Genomic DNA, 22812 nt, shown 5'->3' with positions numbered 1-22812 from the left:
ATTTTACGGAGTCCCCCCTTGTAAAACCCCCCATGTAATAAATTCGAAAAGAACGTTATTGCAAATGTCTTTCAGGTTCTCTTGTTTCCTTCACAGCCCCTAACCAGAATATGAGCAGGACTGGCTATGCTAATATTTTGCCCTGATTGCATGTGCAACGGACCAGCGGTCTATCCAGGGCGTTAAAAGACTCATGAACAGCATTTCCCTTTCTGCTGTATATTAACTGCTGGCCTCCAGCTAATAACAAACGCTTGCACTTTAATGCAATTAGTTGAAATTCTAGCAGATGTTAGAGCATAAATACAGCTTATTTGAACATTATTGCCATTTGCACAATTGCATTTACTGTAATCCACTGCATTGTATTGCATGCATAATGCGCTTTACCTCTGCCTCAACCTACTGCACCATAATTCTTATTTATTTGATTGAACCCGAATCATGCTGTTTCCCTTTGACCTGTATGTGGTTATCTTACATTTTTTGCATCATAACCTGATTTATTTAATTTACAATATCTGCTGTTTGCACTACTGGTTGGAGGCTAACTGCATTCCATTGCTTCAGTGCTTGTACTGTGACAGTTACAATGATGTTCAACCAAAACCTACTCTACTCTACCATTGTAGCAAACCTTCCACACTAACCGCATTCCAAATCCAGGTTCATGCTCTTTGAGTTTAACCCTTGACAGCCACCTCATGGATCCTCAGGCTGTTTATGTGGAACCATCTTCAGCTGTAGTGGGTTTCCTCTAATTGAAGAAAATTCCAACCAGAAGGAGGATGGATCAGGAAGATCCAGACAGCAGACAGGAACTTGCCATGCAAGGAGAGAACACTGCAGCCTCATAAGTGAAACAATCACCAAAAATGTTTTCCGAAATGCATATATATGTGTTTCACTGTTTCCATGAATGCACTAATCTACACTAGTAACAAGAGGTCAGCCGATAGTACATTTTACCGATAAACTATTAATCAACTGAATAGAAAAACAAAAGTAACACGATGTATATTAGTACTGAAATTTATTACAAAAATAAAATATTAAATTTGAAAATGTAACTGAAAATGTTATGAAAATGTGCTAAATAAAATTCATTCATTCATTTTCTCCCGCTTATCCGTAATTCGGGTCACGGGGGCAGCAGTCTGAGCAGGCACACCCCGCCTTCGACTGCTGCCCAATCCTACAGCACCGTCCCTTACGGTCCTTCCTGCAGGTGGTGAGCCCACGGGAAGGCGGCCCCACGTCACGGACCTTGATCTTTCCCTCGTAAGGGACGCTAAATAAAATAAATATATTAATTATATTAATAAATATACTTATATAAATAATACTTTTATAATGAATAAATATAATACAGCGCTCTTCGTGCAGCACGGAAACAAACGGCACGTGGCATCAGTGATTTCCCTCTAGAGGCTGCTCTCGTAATTACAGCGGACCTTCTTAATGTCGGACGCGTTCTGGAAAAACTATCTGTATGAATTTTACTGATAGTCGATAGTTTCAGTAATCAACTATTGGTGCAGAGTAATTGGCAAAAGCGATGAATCGGGTGATCTCTACTAGTAATGATATCAAATGACATCATTTGTTCGCCCAGACCTGGAATTCAGACGTAACTTATTCTGCAATCTGTCATGTTACTTAAATATAATTTCTGTGTTTTTTTGGGGGGTTTTTTGAAGGAAGGAAGGAAGTGGTCCATTATGTTGTCACACCAGCAAAGAATCTTCAAGTGATTTGCCCATTTTTTTTCCTCTCAATGACCAGCAGAGCAACTGCTCATACAGTTTTGCCTCAATGTGTTACTGGTGTTCGGCTTTAATCATATTCGGCAGGAGAAGCTTTCAGCAAAGTGATTTATGGCTTTGTTTATTTCCATCTATAAAAAAAAATAACATTTCCTGAAGCTTCCTGATCAGAGTTCTTAAGGTATTAAGAATACATTAGACGATTTTAATGCATCAAGTTTGGTTAGGTCATGGCTTCACCACGTCACTAAATCTGAGAAGCAGAGATTCTAAGAGCTTTTGTTAATGGGAAATGAATCATGATCATCCTTTTTTACCAAAAAGACCTCTAGTGCATAAAAAGATCATACAGTACAAATTAATGCAATGGTACACTTTTTGTCTGTGTCTTTCTCCAGATATCCATTAATGTATTTAATATAAAAAAAAATGAACCCCACCTCTGTATCTACTGAAACATTATAAAAAAATACCTTTTTTAAAACAAAACAAAAAAATGTGACCGTTCCTGAACCTCAGCTACATCACCAAAATACTTTCAGCAATCAGGCTCAACATGAATGGGACTGATAATTTGTTGTTGCTTGTTTGTTTCTATCTCGATGTGATTTTTGTTTTTTCTTGCTAGTTCTTCTTCTTTTTTTTTTTAGCAAACAGCTTCATCTAAACAGCCACAGCACCGACCAGACGATTGCTAATGGAGAAGGAACCTTGTCAGTGTATCACACTGATCTGATCACTCAAACCTCAATGTTCAGAGTTACATTTGATGTACAAGAATTTGCAATTAGTGATTGGTTCATATCTAGAAATATTTTTACTGCCTTCAACTAAATATCCGTCATGAATAGATGTGATTGGCCAAACAGAACAGAGGCTCTGCTACAGAAGCTACGATGACTCGTGTTGAAACTAACCTAATGTAGTAACTTATCCTAATGAAATAATCTAACCTAAGAAAATAATCTAATCTAACCTAATGTAGTAACTTAACATAACCTAATTAAGTAAATTAACCGAATAAAGTAACCTAATGTAATTGAATTAAGTAATCTAGCCCAAGATAAAGAAGTACTCATTCATTCATTCATTCATTCATTTTCTCCGCTTATCCGTAATTCGGGTCGCGGGGGCAGCAGTCTAAGCAGGCCCCCGCCTTTGACTGCTGCCCAATCCTCACAGCACCGTCCCTTACAGTCCCTCCTGCAGGTGGTGAGCCCACGGGAAGGCGGCCCTACGTCACTCTGACGTCACGGACCTTGATATTTCCCTCGTAAGGGACCCCCGGAGCATAGAGGGTTAAGGGCCTTGCTCAAGGGCCCAAGAGTGGCAGCTTGGCGATATCGGGGCTTGAACCCCAGACCTTCCGATCGGCAACCCAGCGCCTTAACCGCTGGAGCCACCACTCCCCCAAGAAGTACTCAAACCTAACCAAATGAAGTAATCTAACCTAATCTTATCTAACCTAACATAACCTAACCTAATGTTACCTAATGAAGTTATCTAACCAAGCCTAACCTAATGAGGTAAACTAATCTAACCAAACCTAATAAATTAACCGAACCTAATGAAGTAATCTAATCTAATCTAACCTAACCAAACCTAACAAACTAATCTAACCAAACCTAACAAACTAATCTAACCAAACCTAATAAACTAATCTAACCTAATTAACTAACCTAATCTAACCTAATTAACTAACCTAATCTAACCAAACCTAATAAACTAATCTAACCTAACATAATCAAGTAATCTAAAATAACCTAACGAAGTAATCTAACCCTAACCTAATGAAGTAACCCTAACCTATCCTAACCTATCGTAACCTAACCTACTGAAATAATCTAATCTAACCAAACCTAAACTAAGCTAACTGAATGAGTAACTCAATCTTCTGAAGTAACCTAACATTAATTGAATAAAGTAACTCAAGCCATGACATAACCAAACCTGAGCCCATGAAGTAACCTAAACTAACATAACAAAATAATCTAAATTACACTACAAATTACAACTTTCAATAAAAAGATTAAACATAAAGCATCTCCTTAACAGAGTATCCATCTAGCAGGCTTTAGCAATGACTGGTTAAGAGTTCTCAGCATTTTTACAGAAAAAAACCTTGAAATTTCTGCCAAGAGCATTTTCCATCAAAGAGTTCAGTGTGCTTAGTATTTACATTCGTCTTTGTTTGAAGTTTAAAGTGGTTGAAATTCAATTCATTTGAATTTGTAAAGCACCTTTAACAATGCACTCAGTCCCAAAGCAACTGCACAGAAGTACATAGATTACAAACGTACATTTTTTAAACCTATAATATTTTCTCTATAAATTCTTCACTGAGGAGGAGCCAATAGTTACAGTGGAAAGGAAAAACTCCATAAGATGGTATGAGGAAAAAACCGTGAGAGGAACCAGACGTGAAATGGAACCTCATTCTCATCTAGGAGACCCCAAATGTCTATTCATTATAATTCCTCATTGTTAAGTTTATCAGCTGATAGACTCAAAACTGTTCATGTCCACTGCAGCCCTGAGGCACTGTAGCATAGTGTTTGTATTACTTACAGTCCAATTCCTCTTCATGGTTCTTTAGGCTGTTCATATGAAGAACCTTCTCAGATTGTGGTTTCTAATTGAGCAGACCTCAAAATGTAAGGCGTCTTGAGGAAGTGAGAAGATCTCTGTCTAATTCCTAAAGTCTCTTTTCTTCTCACGTTCAGATTAATGTCCATCTTACGGCTCTTAATAAGATCCAGAGGGTACAAGCTGCTCTGTAGCTTTGATTGACAGGTGTGAGCGTACATTCGGATGAAAGTAGACAAGGTTCTGTCCCGAGGCAACTCCAAAAGTATTGGGACACTACCTTTCCACCCATTTCTTCTTCTTGGAGTGGAAGATCTCCTCCTATGGAGCTCTTACCTCAACCCAGAACTCACTTAAGAAAACCTTCTGACAATTCTAAAGCTTTAAGAGTGGAGACTCCTTCCATGAATCCTAAATAAACATCTCGTAAACCACATCGATGTTTGAATCAGTTGTTAAACAACACGGTTGTGAATCAGTGCGATTTAGCAGTTACTATAGTAACAATTACTATGGAAAATGATACATTGCTATAGATATATTCAACAGTGCAATAATGATATTCCGCATCCATTCTTCTCCTGAAAGACGTTCAGTAGTGTTCCCCTGAATCTAAAGCAGATGTGAGGACTCTTTAAATATACAGACAATGTACACTACAGATTCAAGGCGTATACTGCTCAGTCCTGCTTCTGCATTATAGCATGCACTTAAGAGAACACACACACACACACACACACACACACACACACAAAAAATCATCGCTTGCATGCTTTATGAGTCATTGGAGAAATTATTCGCTGCACAAATATAGTTTACATCTTCCCTTGTATCTCATTAGTCCCCACCAGAAGAACAGAAACACACTGAATAATTTTGATTTCTAGATGTTCCAGCTAATTATGTTGTTTGGAGGCAGCCTGCTAGCAGCAGGACATTATTTTAATTTGTATCGTTCTAAAAACTCCATTAAAATAAAACCAGCCCAAAAAAAAAAAAAAGAAAAAAAAAGTTATTTTCACAGCAGCTTCATTTTTATTTTCTTCTCCAAAGCCGAAAAGCTGGAAGAAGTGGCGTATGGTAATTGAATGTAAAATAGGTCAAATTCGTATTATTAAATTATGAGTAATTTTTTTTACGAATTCAAAGGCGAGATGCAAATATAGAGTCTCTTGAGAAATGCATCATTGATTTTTTTTCTCTCTTTCTTTTTTTGTAAACATAAATATGAGATTCCTCAAAAGTGCTTATTTCGGGTTTGATTGTGTTTGCATGAAGGTTAGTGTGAGGTGATGCTGCACATATTATAATGAATAGCAGAGTTTATTGAGGAAACAATGTTTGGGACGTAGTTAGATTTTTTTTTGTTTTTAGCTTTTAATTGGAACGACTCGATTGGAGAATTGTAAAAACAAACAAACAAACAAATAAATAAAGTTTGTTTATAGTCATGCTACTCTCTGGATTGAAAACTGAATAACCTGGTTTTCCCCCACCATTGGAAACCTCTAGCAAATTTTGACCTTGTGCTTAAACCTCGGCCATTTAAAGCTGTTTGTCCCATAACGCCCCAAAAATCAGACCAATGAACCTCTGCCTATATACAGTATATGTCAGATTGGGCTGTCAAAATGAAGCGTTAACGCAAATTCATTTTAACGGCACAAATTTTATTAACGTGCGACTAGTGCACCATTTTTAATATAAATATAAATAAATGAGTATAAAAGAGGCGGCGACATACATTTATTCACGAAGTCCTTTCTTTAGTCGGATATATATATATAAAAATTTAAAACTACACCGAAAAATAATTTTGAATCACTAAACATTTGTTTTAACGATCGCGCACCAAAATCCACCACGACTCACACATCCGGCAATTAAAACCGTCCGTGTGGAAACATAGCAAAAATTCTGTTTGGTGTCAAAATTCAAATAAAAATGTTATTCATCACATACACACAGAGTACGACATGCAGTGAAATGCTTTAAACAACTGCTCAGCATTTAAGTACAAAGGGAATAAAATGTAAGGATATAAAAAATTATAAAAAAAAATAAATAAATAAATAAAACATTAAAATAAAGTAGATCCTGATTATTTACGTCATTTCGACCGCCATAATTACTTGAAAACATTTACAAGAATATATTTGTCTTAATGCTCTATGTTAAGTTCATTTCAGTAATAATAAAAATACATTTGCGATAAAAAAAAGGCTTATTTTTCCATGTTGATTCGAGTATAAAAAACTTGTAAAGTTTTAATTTAAGAAACATTTCGAACAGATAAAAATCGACGTGTTATATAAAAATATGACATTTTTGCAAACATTGGTCAGAATCCAATAGAATTATAACATATACATATCACATATTCAATGTAATCAAACATGAAATGAGCCAACGAGAAATGCACAATATGGCCAACAGTACTGGGGCACACAACTTTTAATTTTTTTACCCATATCTACTTTTTCCCAAAACTGTTAGCACAAAGTCGGAGGCACACAATTGAATAGTATGCTTTCCGATGATGTAACATGACTAGGAGACTCAAACCTGTTCCAGCACAAAGCCAGCTCCATGACGATATGCTTGACAGGGATTAGAGATCTACTGCTATAGTGCTCTGAACTCCATCCAAGAGCTCCATAACCTCATTTATCCTACACCAGTAACTGCCTTTACTAACCCACTAGATGAGTGGAGCTTATTATAAGAGCAAATGGGGATTTAGTGTGGAAAGTGATGTCCAAGAAAATGTTATGGTGGTGTGTCCACAAATCTCTGGTTCATACAGTGTACTTTTGTTGCATCTCACATTCACTTTGAACTTTTCTGTTTTCTTTTTGAAGATTCCTATTTGGGAGAGAGAGAGAGAGAGAGAGAGAGAGAGAGAGAGAGAGAGAGAGAGAGAGAGAGAGAGAGAGAGAGGAATAACATTGCGTCAGCACATTCGAAAGGTGCACATTTCCCCACACATACACATATTTATATTCATATTCATGTTCATCTGTGCTACTGGTGCATGTTTTTCCAGAGAGTCTGGTGTATGAACAAAAACAGGCTCTCGGACTGAGTGAGGAGAAACCAGTCCGTCTCTCTCTCTCTCTCTCTCTCTCTCTCTCTCTCTCTCTCTCTCTCTCTCTCTCTCTCTCTCTCTCTCTCTCTCTCTCTCCCTGTCTCTGTCTCTCGCTCTCTGTCTCACACACACACACACACACACACACACACACACACACACACATATACACACACACACACACACACACACACCCCAACTGCTCACTGCTGTAATCCACAAACACAACATAAAGACAACATCTGAGTGCTGGATGGGATGAGGCCTACACACACACACACACACACACACACACACACACACACACACACACACACACACACACACACACACACACACACACATATACACACACACACACACACACACAAATCCCAACTGCTCACTGCTGTAATCCACAAACACAACATAAAGACAACATCTGAGTGCTGGATGGGATGAGGCCTACACACACACACACACACACACACACACACACACACACACACACACATATACACACACACACACACATATACACACACACACACACACACACACACACACACACAAATCCCAACTGCTCACTGCTGTAATCCACAAACACAACATAAAGACAACATCTGAGTGCTGGATGGGATGAGGCCTACACACACACACACACACACACACACACACACACACACACACACACACACACACACACAGTTACCGCTTTCCTTCCGAGCTGCACATATTCGGAGGTACGTGCCTGTCTCGAAGCTAGCCTGTTTTAATAACTGATTTCCCATCTGAACATGGTTTGAAATGTGGACAGACGGTTCTCACTGCTTTCCCAGTTATGCAAAGGGACTACGATGGAGACGCCTTCCGAGATTTTTGTGTAGATTTCTTGGTCTGAAAAAAAAAGAGAGGGAGAGAGAAAAACTTTTTTTTCCTGAGTTTATCCACAAAAACAGAATTAACGCCGTTCTGTGATGTTATATCACCACCTATATATTAGAAGCAGTGGCGTCGTGGCTGTGCGTTTCCTTTTTTTTTCTTTCAGCAAGCTAAAGCTTGTGCTGAACATCGGATTCTTCACTCTTCTGGGAAGATGTTTCGATACATTTTGTGGAGATTTGTGCTCATTTAGCCACAATGATGTTAGTAAAGTCAGGTGATGTGGGTGAGGGGAGGAAAACAGGGGAACATCTTCCCAGAGGAGTGGAGGTTTGTCTAATGGTTTGTTAGGGGTTCACATATAGTGTAAAGATCAGATTCCGCTCACTGAAGGTTTCGAGCATCACCGGTGCTATAAATCATTATTTTATCGTCATAATCGGCGCCAAACAAAAGCAATCAGTGAGGATGAAACCTAAGGAAAAATTTCTTGTTTAATCGTCGTTTTTTATTCAGCCTGCACACAGAGCCTCAGGAGTCGGAGATGATGTGCTGCAGGTGCTGCATGGAGCGACGGAGAAAATGACACCGTGTCCTCCTGAGTATTTAAGCAATTAAAGCCGAATACAAAACAGCAGTTGATATATTAAATATCTTAGTGTTTTTTTCTGTGTGTTAAATGTGATAACGATGACGATAAGAACGTACACCGAGTTCCTGCAGAAGTTTAGCTTGTTAACATTCTCTGTTCCAGTGGAAGTGTGTCGAATCTGAATCCGTTCCAATGCACAAAAGGGGAAAAGAAGTGTTCTAACTAATGACTCCATGATGACTCCATGATTGAGATGATTATTTTGCCTACAACTATTTTTTTTATTATTTTAAACACATTAAAATTTTTTTTTTACAAGCAACAACACAACCTTTATTCTATTCCTGTTACATTTAATGTCCACCCAATAACATTAGGTTCTCGCCTGTATCAGTCAGAAACACGTTTCCTCAGCAGCCGCTCTGCTTCTCTTTTTTTTCTCCTCCTCTCTTGAAGTAAATCCGGCATGTCATGTTAATGAGAAGTAGGAAAGATGCAGTCAAACATGCATTTTTCATTCAACACCAAATGTGAAACATCTGCCAAGATGAAGGAAGGAAAGTGAGTTTTGCTTAGAAATGAAGGGTGTATTTTTGGCCTGGGAATGTGTGTAGTCGAGTGTGTATTTATCTTTTGATCAAACAAATATATAAAATGTACAAATGTTCCACTTTATCGTCATTGAAAAATTACTTAGCGTGAAGAACAGTTTTACACACTCTTGAAACGGTTCATTTTTCCAAACATTAGCTGAAATATTTTGCAGTTCTTCTTGTAAAACATGTTCTTGATGGTTCCTTTACGATCCAGTTCATCCCAGAGCAGTTCAGTAGGACTGAAGTAGGTCCAGACGACTGTTTGCTCTCTAAATCGTCTTGCTGTACGGTGAAGTCGGTTCCAATGACCCAGAGTCCAGACGGAACTGCATGGTGCTGAAGTATGGAATGGGGGACATGTTGTATCAGGATTCCTTCCACTTTCCAGAATCTTCTCTGCTCCAAAACAACCCCGAACCATTAAACTTCTACCTCCATGTGTGAGTGTGGGTGTGAAGGAGTCTGATCACATCTTCTCTCCTGTTCTCCGTTTTACACAAGTTCTTCTGTTTGGCGTCCAAATGAGACATTTTTGTCTCTCAGAACTTTTATCCACTCAGTCACTGTCCACTTCTTTTGTTTTTGGGTTTTGCTGCATAGAAACTGAAGGAACATGCACGTGTCGGAAAAACCATAAAACACGCCACACTTTTGACAGCCGCTCCACGTATATACATTAAAACGTGTCGATGTCATGCGGATTGTAACGCGTGTTTTAGTTAGCAAGCTCACATTTAGAACCCGTATACGGTCCTTCCGGATGACACGTTTTTCAAAGTTAGCACTCGTTTAGCAGACAGCTGCGGACGCGAGCTCATTTGCAGCCTGTCCGTGTTGTAACATCCGCCGCGTTAGTTTTCTCATATTTTCCGTTTTCATTTGTTTGCGATTCACTTTTTCATCCGTCAGGTTTTTTTTTTTTAAAACCCTCCCTGGCATATAATTTGCGTTTTCACGAACAGCCTCTCTTCTCTTCCATTTTTATTTATTTATACATTTTTATTATTTTTTTTATTGTATGTCACGACAACACCATTAATTTCTGCCGAAAAGGAGTCGTTTCTGAGCAGCTGAACATTTCCATTAGCATGCTCGCTCGTCGCACGGGAACTCGCTGTTTTCCATCTGCATAAATAAGTGCCGCAATATGCGGCAGGTTTCGTACCAGGAAATGCGGTTACCGAGCTAATAACAAGGCCGAGCGACATTCCTTTAGGGAACGGCTTACATTAGTCACCCATCATTCCCTTTTAGTCAGCATCTAGCTAGAACCGGAATGGAGAAGTTATCTCACGTCGCTGTGAAGGGTAAAGCCAGCGAAGAGGTAAAATTCCACTTGGAAGAAAGTGTGAAAAATCAGATGCGATTCAGTTCTACGATTTACAATCCCGAGTTTTTGCTTGACGGAGAGGGTCGAGTAGAAGTGTGTGTACATTTTTTCTCACGTAGATTTGATGGATATACTTGCGTACATGTTAAAAAAAACAACAACAAATGAGTGAAACCCTCAAATTTATTGTATTGTACTACATACAATAAAGCAGCTCAGCCACTGCAGAGCATCACTAACCCGAAATGTTTTTTCTTATTGGTGCATATTTACGGATTTGTTTTGTTGCTTTAACACCAAATAGTCAAAGTATCGGGACGCCTGACTTTTCCAGCCATTTGTGCATCTACATTCAACTTTTAGCACAAAGTCAGAGGGACACAGTATAGGACGTCTTTGGATGCATGAAATTTACCCTTCACTTGAATACTAGGAGACCCAAACCTGTTCCAGCATGACACTGCCCCTTTTCCACAAAGCTAGCTCCATGAAGATAAGCTTTACAAGGGCTGGAGTGGAAGATCTCCTGCTATAGAACTCTCCATCCACTCTATATATACTCTAATTCTCTTGAACTTGATGAATGTGTGCGTTGACTGCACCCCAGTCCTCCTCACCTACATCAATACCTTACTTTACTAACACTCTGGTGGCTGAATGAAACTTAAACAGATCAACACAAAAACTTTTGAAACATCTTCCCAGAAGATAGGAACTAGGATTTCCAGAAAGTCTCCACAACATTTTTGTCCATATACTGAATAAATGAATGATTTAAAAGCCTGCATGGAACACGAACATTTAACTGTATACCATATCTTCTATGCAAATGATTTGAACGATTTACGAAAAAATGTATTTATGGTAAATGCCCCCCCGCAGTGTGCGTTCTGCCCTCGACCTAGTAAAAGCTTCATGCATGTTAGAGAAGAAGCTGAAGCGCCAGCCATATGGGCCAGAACCCTTTGGATTTACATTAAACGCATCATCTTGTCTGAAACGGAGCGATTCTCTGACTCCAACATGTGCTCTTGTGGCCTGTGTGAAAGTCGAAGGGCAAAAAAAAAAAAGTCTACCGGGGAACCAGAGAGCACTTTTCCTGGTTGGAAGTACATCAGAAAAAAACCCAAAGTAGTAAAGATGCTCTAAAATAACAGATGTCTCTCGGAGAGCATCGTCTCTGGTTTCGGCACAAAGCAGCCAGTCGTCCAGATTATTTACAATGCACAGCCCCCGCATCTGCAGCGATGCGAGCGCCAGAGTAAGACACGAACCGAATGCGTGTGCGTTCCCTTGCGATACGGAGTACAGAACATTGCAGACCTGAACCACGCCACAATCATGGCATTCAAATACAACTCGCCTTTACGTGCAAGTCCAAATAGGGGTATTTCCCTACGTCTAAAAAGGTAATCAAACCTGCCATGATGAGGTGTTTTTACCACCGAAGCCACATGAGCGTCATTACTCAGCGCTCCTGTGTGATGGAAATAACAAGCAGGTCAGTTTGCATTAATGTTGCATGAATGTGCTCGAACGCTGGCCAGCAGATGCAGCCATTAACCCATTTAACTGGAAAATAAATGCCAGGAACCCTCTCCTAACCGAATCCAACCATAATCCATCTGCTTAATCGGGGCAGCGCTCTACAACATGACCTACTGACCGGAAGGTCATGAGTTCAAATCCCAGCACTGCCAAGCGGCCACTGCTGTGCACTTCAGCAAAAAGAAATGCATGTGAACAAATGTGGTTAAAATAAGAGACGGGATACAAGTGTCTGCCAAATGTCATTAATGTAACCCAAAAAAATCAATTATATCTGCCATATATTTACACACATACACACACTATATTGCCAAAAGTATTGGGTCACCTGGTCATCAGTACGATATGTGATTTTTAAACATTCCACATTTAGTCCAAATTTGCTCTTCTAATTCCCTCCACTCTTCTGAGAAGATGTTCCACTAGATTTTGTTGTGTGCTTATGGATATTTGTGTTCATCAGCCACAAGAGTGTTACTAAAGGCAGGTACTGATGTAGGTGAGGAGACGTGGGGTGCAGTCAGCGTTCACATTCATCCCAAAGGTGTTCAGTAGGGATGAGATCAGAGCTCTATAGCAGGAGATCTTCCTCTCCAAAGCATGTAAAGCAGATCTTCAAGGTGCTCACTTTGTGCACAGGGGCATCGCCATGATGGAACAGGTTTTGGGTTTCCAAGTTCAAGTGAATGCAAAATTCACACCTCCCCCCCCCAACACATACACACAATTTTTAAAAGACACATGCATGTTCCTTTTGTTCCTATGCAACAAACTCATTTTGTATTTCATACCCGAGGCGATACCAGTAGGTTTTGGATGAAGTCCATGTAGCTCAGTCACATTCCACTTCGCAGGTTTCTGGAAAACGTTTTTTTACATGAAAATAATCCTGAACCAACATGGCTACCTTTCCATACTTTCCCACCACGTAATCCCGTCTGGACTGCGTCTCAAGCGTACGTCAGAGCTCTGCAAGTACTATATTTAGAGAACAGACAATCGTCTGAAGTGTTCTCCATGATGAAATGTCCTGCCCAGTCACTGCACTTAAATCATATTGAACTGCTCTGGAATGAACTGGAACACAAGGTCGGAAAAAAATCTCCATCTCCTGAAGGACATCTTTGGCAGATTTTACAAGAGGCACAGTAAAGTATTTCATCTGAATGCTGGCAGGATGCTGAGTGTGTGTAAAGCTGTTATTCATGATAAAGGAGAATTTTTCAATGAGAATTCTGACTTTTATATATTTGTTTGGTCAAACGGAAATCTTCAGACCATCACGTTACGGAGTTTGTTGCATAGAAACAAAATGAGCATATGCATATGTTCCTTAGAAATGAAGACAGAACAGTATTCGGTGAATTGTGGGTTTATTATATACACAAGATTCTACTGCGGTACAGTCCTGAAATCGGCAGAGCTTTCCATGAAAATGTATATTATGCAAATGTGCAGGTGGGCAGAACAATGAGAATTGCTCAGGAGAAGCGATCTGGCCTGGTGATAATCAGCATCCTGGCATTTCAAATTTTTCTATTTAATTGAAGTTTATTTCCAAAGCGCTTTTCACAATGGACATTGTTTTAAAGCAACTTTACCGAATGTAAAAATGATAGAACACATTTTAATACAAGTGAATTATGTGGGTTTATCCATGATGAGCAAACCTGGTAGAACTATGGCAAGAAAAAACTGCATTAGATATTATGAGAAACATTTAGAAATATTATAATGAGCACATTAATATAAAGCAATATAAATATATATAATATTAATACACAATAAGTTATTATATAAAACTAATTAAACTTTCTGACTAATTTGTATTTAAGAATTCAGTAGAACAGTAAGATCATAGACAAAAGGTGATTGGAAGTTTTAGTCTTTACTTACATTGATGAATTGAGATTGGACAGTGAGATTGGACAGTGAGACTAGATCCAAATGAAGCTTCATGTACATCATCTGCACCAGGAAGTCAAAGAGTAATATCAAGTTACACGGCCCAAACAAAGAAAAAGCCAAAAGAAACCAGGCATATAATAAAACAAACACACACACACACACACACACACACACACACACACACAGAGGCAGTCTGATTAGATTAAGTAATCAGACTCCAATTGTACACAGGTGCACTCATTTGCCACTCGAGCGAATGTGTTGGCGAGAAAGCGGAGAGATCCTCAGGGTGCGAGTGTGATACCTGTCTAATCTAGCGTGAAGTTTGAGGAGTAGGTTTGTAAAAATCAGTTTGAGTTAGCGTGTAGAGTTCTGCGGTATTTCAGGCCGTAATCCGGCGCTAAGGATTTTTTCTTTTTTTACGTTCTGTCGCTTCACTCTCAGCGTGAGTCTTGGCAGTACGAGAATCCTCAATAAGCCCCACTGCCCAACTGTGAAGCGCTCAAGAGGAGGCTCAGATGCTCCACCAGCTCCTGTGGAAAAGGGTTCTGCTGGGGTTAAAGCAGGATGGACCATAAACATGATGAACAGATCAACTCAGGGAGCTTTTGGAGGTGCTACAGGAAAGTGGTGTACGTTTTTTTCTCAGAAATTTGGCTAGTCTCAGGTGTCACCTTGTGTTCTGGACAAAAGTACGGGACTTTTCCAGATATATATGATTCTTCCCCATCCGGTCAACTACGAGACCTAAACCTGTTCCAGCATGACAATGTCCCAAGTCAGTTTTATGAAGAAATGGTGTACATGGGTTGGAGTGGAAGCTCTCCTGCTATAGAGCTTTGATTTCAACCCTATCGGTAGGTGGTAACTTAGTGATTAATGCATTGGATCAGACGGACATGAGTTCATATCCCAACCACACTTAGATGCCACTCCTGGGCCCCTGAGCAAGGCCCTTTACCCAAGAGCTGCCCAGTTGTATGATTGTGATAAATGTATTGACGAATAAAGATTTTTTTTATTTTTGTTTTAAATATTAATAAAAAAAATGACTGAATTCATCACATATCAAATATAAAAAGATATGTAGACTTAGAAGAGTTAGAACTGAGCGTACAACATGAGACCAAACATCTGCGCTGATTTTTTTTCTGACCGTGAACAGAAAAAGAAGAAAAGCGTAATCCCAGCTCAGTTCGAGGCATAGGGCAATTTTGGATAAAGCACATTTTGGAAATCTCGCGAACGAAAGCAGAACGAGTCGGCCCGTAGAGAACTGATATAAAAAAAACTCGTTTTTTACTTCTTCCTCCGAATCGCAGATGAATAAAAGAAGCTCTGCGTTCCAGTAAATCAGGAAAGGAAGTGGAGAGTGGGGTAAGAAAAAAAAAAACTCAGCAGGGACCTCCCACCCCAAGGCTCTGTTCTGACACTCTTCTGATGACAGAATTGGGAGATTTCGTCTTTTTTGGCATCGCACGAGAGCCGTCGGGCGAACAAAGAGCGGGGGCTGCTTTAGCATGACTCCCCACGGAGCAACTTCATAGTGCCCTGAGCCATGTTAAAAGTGGGTGGGTGAAGCAAAACCTGGCAACCCGCACGAAATCTGCCACCTACCATCAAATCTCTCCAAGACACAATCTGTACTAAGCGGCAATGTCCAAAATCCCAGACAAAGCCTGCAAAAGACAAACAAAAGACGCCACCGCAATCGCTACATCCTGAACCGACAACATGTCGTCTCCAAACCGTGAAAAAAATCTCTTTGTCTTTTGTTTCAGGATATATAAATGGTATGAACTTTTTTTTTTTTCCCCTTGTCATCTTTCCCTGTGCCCTGAGGCGTCGTCATGGTGATAATATCTTACATGATAATGGGAAAGCTATATGGATGTGATTGTGCCGTGCTGAACAATTCTTTCTTTAAAAAAAAAAAAAAAGACACAATGCTTGCCAGAGGTTTTTATAATAAAAAAAATACTTCACATCTGCAGATTGAAAAGGACACAGAAAGCCAAGACCTGTGAGATCAGTTTATTACGGTGTTTAATGTGGCTATAATAAGACAGTCCGGGCGTCTAATAAACATCTAATAAACATCTCATTTACATCTAATAAACATTTTCACAGGATGAAATATGTCCAGTGAGGAAAAGGATTGTGGTCAGAACAGATGAGTTATGATGAGAAACATGTGAGACATGATGTACGTTTGTAGCTCAGTGAGGCAAAACAACACGTCTCTGTAAAGATATAAAAGAAAGACAAGCACAAATAATTGACACACGCGAACAAACGTGCGAAAGTGCATTTCTGCCTTCCATTTTGAAAAGTGAACTCACGTGATGTGGAGATCATCATTTAATGATTCTATAGAAACAGAAAGAGAGAGAGAGAGAGAGAGAGAGAGAGAGAGAGAGAGAGAGAGAGAGAGAGAGAGAGAGAGAGAGAGAAGCTAAAATTGATTGAGATTTAGTGATATAAAGAAAAAGTCGGACTCAGTCATCATGTACAAATAAAATCACACTGAAGAATAAATAAGAAACTGCATGAATTGTGTAAAATTGCAGGGAATCAAACTGTTCTTAAAAACATTACATAATGATTCTTCCCTTTTTTCTCCTTCTCTCATCTCTCCTTTTCTAATCTCTCCTCTCTTCTCCTCATCTTATCTCTCCTTCTCTCTCCTCTCATCTCTCCTAATCTCTCCTTTTTTTTTCTAATCTCTCCTCTCTTCTTCTTATCCCCCCTTTCTTCTTATATCTACTGTATTCTACTTATCTCTCCTCATCTCTCCTTTCTTCTCCTCATCTCTCCTCTCCTCCTCATCTATCCTCTCTTCACCTTGTCTCCCTCTCTCTTCTTCTTATCTTTAATCTATTCTGCTTTTTTCCTCACTTCTCATCATTTCCCATCTCTTCTTCTCTCCTTATCTCTTCTCTCATCCCCTTATATCCTCTCTCTTCTCCTCATCTCTCCTTCTCTCTTCTCTCTTCTCCTTCTCTCATCTCTCCTTTCTTTTTCTTATCTCTCCTATCTACTTATCTCTCCTCTCTTCTCCTTATCCCCCCTTTCTTCTTATCTCTCCTTTCTTCTACTTATCTCTCCTCATCTCTCCTTTCTTCTCCTCATCTCTCCTTTTTCTTCTAATCTCTCCTCTCCTCCTCATCTATCCTCTCTTTACCTTATCGCTAATCTATTCTCCTTTTTTCCTCACTTCTCATCATCTCCCCTCACTTCTTCTCTCTTATCTCTTCTCTCATCCCCTTATATCCCCTCTCTTCTCTATCTTTTCTCTCTGCTTCTTATCTCTCCTCTCTTCTTCTCATCTCTCCTCGTCTGCTTATCTCTCCTCATCTCTCCTTTCTTTTAAGAAAAGACAATGTGTGTAAAAATTGTGCGTAAAAAATCAACTGTGAAAAAAATGAATAAAAGCTAAAAAAAAAAAATCACATCACATGAAAATAATGGAATGAGAATGAAAATCTGTGGTGTGTTTTATATGGACATGAAAATACATTAATTACAAGTGAATAAATCCCATGTGGGAAGAAAATCAATTCGTAATCAAATAAATCACATTATTAATATATATAACAAAAATAAACAAATAAACGCTGTTTGCACGTGTCATACGCACGAGGCAAAAACACGTGTCTAAAACAAATACCAACAATTCAACAGACAACATGCGTGAAATCGCCAAAAGTATTGGGACACTCGACTTTTCCACCCATATGTGCTTCCTCAAACTGTTACCACAATACACAACTGTATTAAACAGATTTAGATGCGATGGCAGGAAATTTCCTCTTCACTTGAAGACCAAAACATGTTCCAGCTTGATAATGGCCGTGTTCACAAATCCAGCTCCATGAAGATCCCTTGCTATAGAGCGCCAATCCGATTGAAAAATTAAGGATGTGAACGCTGATTGCATCCCAGTTCTCCTCACCTCACCTACATCAGAACCTGATTACCTTTACTAATAACCTCGTATCTGAATAAACACAAACCTTCCCAGAAGAGTGGAGGTTATTAGGACAGGAAATGGGGTTATAAATGTGGACATAGAAAAAAAAATAAATTGTAGTTTTTTCTATGAGTGCCAGGTGTCTACTCGTTTGCTCTGCCGTGTTCCTCGAGGATCCTGGCCTCCTGCAGCATTGAGGGAAGTCTGGCAGTGTATTCTGGGACATTTAACACCACTCACACACAGTATAAAACGGTCCTTTGTTCCCATCCAAAGCTATAAAACGCTTGACTCGTTGATGCATGATGTTTATTTGTGCGTGCCTGTGTGTTTGTGTGTTTGTGTGTTTGTGCGTGTGTATGTGTGTGCGTGTGTATGGTGTGTCTGTGCATATGTGTGTGTGTATGGTGTTTGTGTGCATGTATGTGTGTGAGTATGTGTGCATGTGTGTGTGGGTGTGTATGAGGTGGAGTCTGACAGCACACGGCTTCTCAGCAGAAAAAAAAAAAATATATATATATATATATATATATATATATATAAAAGAAACAGGTGCCTTTAACAGGGACACGGTGTAAAAAATGGAGTGCAATAAATGTTAAACGAGAAAAGAAAAAAGGAAAACAATTAGCGAGAGATAGAAGGAAAAGAGTCTAGATCAGAAAGCACATGAGAAAAGATGAGGAGAAAAGAGAAGAGTTGAGGAGAAGACAAAAGAGATGAGAAGAAGGAAGGACAGATGAGGTGAGAGGAGCAGAGGAGAAAAGATTTAAAGACATGTAGAGAGGAGAGAAAGAAGAGATGAGAAGCGAGGAGAAATGAAAAGAGAAGAGGGAAAAGATGAGTAGAGGAGGAGCAAATAAGAGAGAAAGGTAGAAATGGGAAGACAAGAGGAGAAAAGAGGGGAGATGAAAAGAGATTAGGAGAATAGAGATGAGGAGAGGCAATGAGGAAAGGGGAGATGTAGAGAAGTAAGGACAGATAAGAGAAGAAAAGAGGAGACGAGATGAGAAGAAAGGAGAGATAAGGTGAAAGTGTGGAGAGATGAGTAGAAAGGAAAGATGAGAAGAGAAAAATGAGAAGGGAAGAGATATGAGGAGACGAGATGAGAGATGAGTGGAAAGGAGAGATAAATAGAGAAGAGAAATATAAAGAAGGACAAATGAGAGAAGAGATGAGGAGATGAGGCGCTATGAATAGAGAGAAGAGATATAAATAAAGACAGATGAGAGGAGAGATGGATAGAGAGAAGAGATATAAAGAAGGACAGATGAGAGGAGAGATTAGGAGACGAGAGGAGAGATGCGGAGAGAGATGAATAGAAAGGAGAGATATAGAGAAGGACAGATGAGAGGAGATAAGGAGACGAGAGATGAGGGGAGAGATGAAAAGAAAGGAGAGATATAAAGATGGACAGATAAGAAGAAAGATGAGAAGAGAGGAGAGATGAGATGCGAGAAGAGATGGATAGAAAGAAGAGATATAAAGAAGGACAGATGAGAGGAGAAATGAGAAGTGAGGAGAAATGAGAAGAGAGGAGAAATAAGAAGTCTCTCTCAGTATAGTAAGACAGTTAGGAATAAATGACTCTCCGCCCTGCAGGATTACTGATGGAATTATTTGAAGGAAGGCTCTCATTAGGACGTGCAGAAGTGTGGAAGAACGAGGTGACCGGACGGAGGAGAGGAACACGCTTTGTGCCTTTGCTTTGTGAAACGAGGTTTTTCTCAAATAATTGATATGAAGTTCAGATGCTGTGAATTGCAACACGAGAAAACCGAGAAACATTTTCATCTCACACCTTTAAAAAGACAGACGAGACACAGGCACAGAGAAGATTTTACTTTCCAGACCAAAAAAATTCTTTTTACAACGTCTTCTTGATATCAAGACTTTGGCACGTTCCAAAGGAAAAAAAGACACGATTCACGCACACCACAACAGAACGTCTGAGAAACACAAGCGCAGTAGAAATATGCAGAACGAATTAGAAAAAAGATGGAAAGAAAAATATAAATGAAAAAAAAATAAAATAAAAAAAAAAAAATTTTACAGCCAAAAGTATTGGGACACTCACCGTTTCCATCTGCATGTGGTTCTTCCTCAAACCGTTAGCACAAACTTGGAGGCACACAGTACGTAGGACGTCTTTGGACCTAAAAAATAGGAGATCTGAACCTGTTCCAGCATGACAATGCTCCTAAAGCCAGCTCCATGAAGATCTGCTTTACCTGGGTTTTAAGAGGAAGATCTCCTGCTCCATTACGAATATCAACTGCACCCCAGTCCTCATCACCTCACCTACATCAGTACCTTCATTTGTGACTGAACAGCACAAATCTCCACCAAATCTTGTGGAACATCATCTCAGGAGAGTGGAGCTTATTTATGTGAAATGGGATCTTCAAAAAGGGATGCACACACACCAATCCTATTCTCAGGTGTCCACAAACTTTCAGCCATATAACCTCCGTCTGCATTAAATCCGTCTTAGAGCTTTTTATTAAAAAAATGATCAAATTCAGAAACGAGTCGTGTGATGTGAAGTCCTGAAGTCAGCGATCTCACGTCTCAATCTCATTATTTTATTATATTTTACGTTGCAAAAAAAACCAAACAAGTTACTCGGTGCACTCGTGTCATAGCAGCTAGAAATACTTGTTCCCGTTACCAGCCTTTTTTTCCCCCTCTTTTAACAAACAACAAAAAAAAACAACGTAGATTGCGAATGAAGACCCAAAAAAACGCAAAATAAATAATTATAAATAAAAAAACAATACATCAAGTTTTATATACATCAAATTACATCGAGTCCGTCATCCAAGTCCCAGTGTAGGTCGTTACTACTGGAACGACCAATCAGATTCAAGAATTTGAGAACATCTAGTGTTATATTAAAATAAAATAAAAATAAAAGAAAGACACCAATTCTAAGCTTTTACATAATCATCCAAATGCTGTTGTTCATTCTCTTTCTTCAATCCTGAATTTTGCGTTCGGGCTCCTGGAAGAGCTTTGAAGCTGTTTCACACACATCTGATTCATACACTTATTCATCCACATGAAAAAAAAAAAGAACAAACTGAAGACCACTTTATTTCATTGTAAATATAATAATAATCAGGATCAAACCTGTGAAGAGAGACAAAAAAAACCACACAAAACACAAAAATTGCATTTTCAAATCTCTATATAGACAAAAGTTTGTGGACACCTGAGCATAAGATTGAGATCTTCTTGAACATCTCATTCAACATTGAGTCTCTGTTTGCTCTTATAATGACCTCCACTCTTCTGGGGAGATGTTCCACTAGATTTTGTAGAGATTTGTGTTCGTCCAGATACAAGAATGTGTTAGTAAAGTCAGGAAATGCTGTGGGTGAGGAGGTGAGGAGGCCTGGGATGCAGTCAGTGTTCACATTCATCTCAATAGGGATGAGATCAGAGCTCTAGAGCAGGAGATCCTTCACTTCAACCCACCCTGTTATTTTGTACAACTGAGCAGTTGAGGGTCAATGGCCTTGCTCAAGGGCCCAGAAGACTCCTTCCTCATATCTTCATGCGGTAGACTTTGTGCACAGGAGCATTGTGATGCTGGAACAGGTTCGGATCTCGAAATACTCAAGAGAATGGAAAATCCTACACAGTCACGTCTCAAGACGTCCTGTACGATTGTGTGCCTCAAACTTGGTGGAAACAGTGTGGAGAAGAACCACATACGGCTGAAAAAAAGCTAGGTGTCTCTATACTTTTGTCCTTATAGTGTTCTACATAAAAAACAAAACAAAAAAAAAGCGAATATCTAATCCGTGAAGGTTAATGATGCTTTAAAACGTTCCATCAAGAACGCTGCGCTACAAAACTCGCTCACGTCACACAATAAAAACAAACAACGAAAGCATTAAGGTGAAGTTTCCGTGTTTTAAATACGACAGCAATTGTATATTACTTTTTTTATTGTCTGAATCCGAAACCCTGACGAGAAGTTCCCTCTGTCCGGCACCGAGGAACCGGAGCGGGAACAACGAGACCAGGACGTGGACACTGCACTCGCGTGCGTCCATCCGATCTGATCTGATCTGAAGGACATGATTAAGAGCTCAGACGTTCCAGAACTCGGTGTCTCTCGAGTCTGTATGACGATTGTCCCCGGTGAGTGTCCATCGTTAAGAGACATAAGAGATTGTCACAACGTTTCAAGTGCAATGAAAGCGTGAGAATCGCTTAGGGGAAAAAAACAAACAAACAAACAAACAAACAAACAAACAAACAAAAAGGGCGGAGTCAGGATTTGGAGAACGGGAAGAAATATGGCACGACAGATTCAAATCTTTCGAAGTCGAGTCACGTTCTCTCCATCTCTGGAATATGTACACGATACAGCACCCAAATACACGTAACAATGAACCCTGATTTTGGGAGGCGTGAAGCGAGGGGCGGGGCCGAGTTCCATCATGAGCTCCTGGGATTGGGCAGGTCGAAGACGATGGGCGGGTTCATGGGCTGGAAGTTGACCGTGCAGGCGGAGGCGTTAACGAACGTGGTGGTTCCGTCCGTCATCATC

The 22812-nt window shown here is 39.6% G+C and overlaps 1 protein-coding gene across 1 annotated transcript in view; it reads right to left on the bottom strand.

Moving 5' to 3' along the window:
• Positions 1-20075: 20075 nt before the first annotated feature.
• Positions 20076-22812, bottom strand: part of mpped1 (metallophosphoesterase domain containing 1) — a 34381-nt gene continuing 31644 nt past the window's right edge. The window contains exon 4 of the mRNA XM_083528056.1: positions 20076-22812. This exon is cut by the window's right edge and continues 7 nt beyond it. Within this exon, the coding sequence (XP_083384182.1) occupies positions 22701-22812 (112 nt within the window). The 3' untranslated portion in view covers positions 20076-22700.

The sequence above is a fragment of the Silurus aristotelis genome (assembly GCF_946808225.1).
Source record: "Silurus aristotelis genome assembly, chromosome: 24".
Taxonomy (NCBI): domain Eukaryota; kingdom Metazoa; phylum Chordata; class Actinopteri; order Siluriformes; family Siluridae; genus Silurus; species Silurus aristotelis.
Note: the sequence above shows the minus strand (reverse complement) of the source record. Positions and strands in the feature narration are given on the sequence as shown.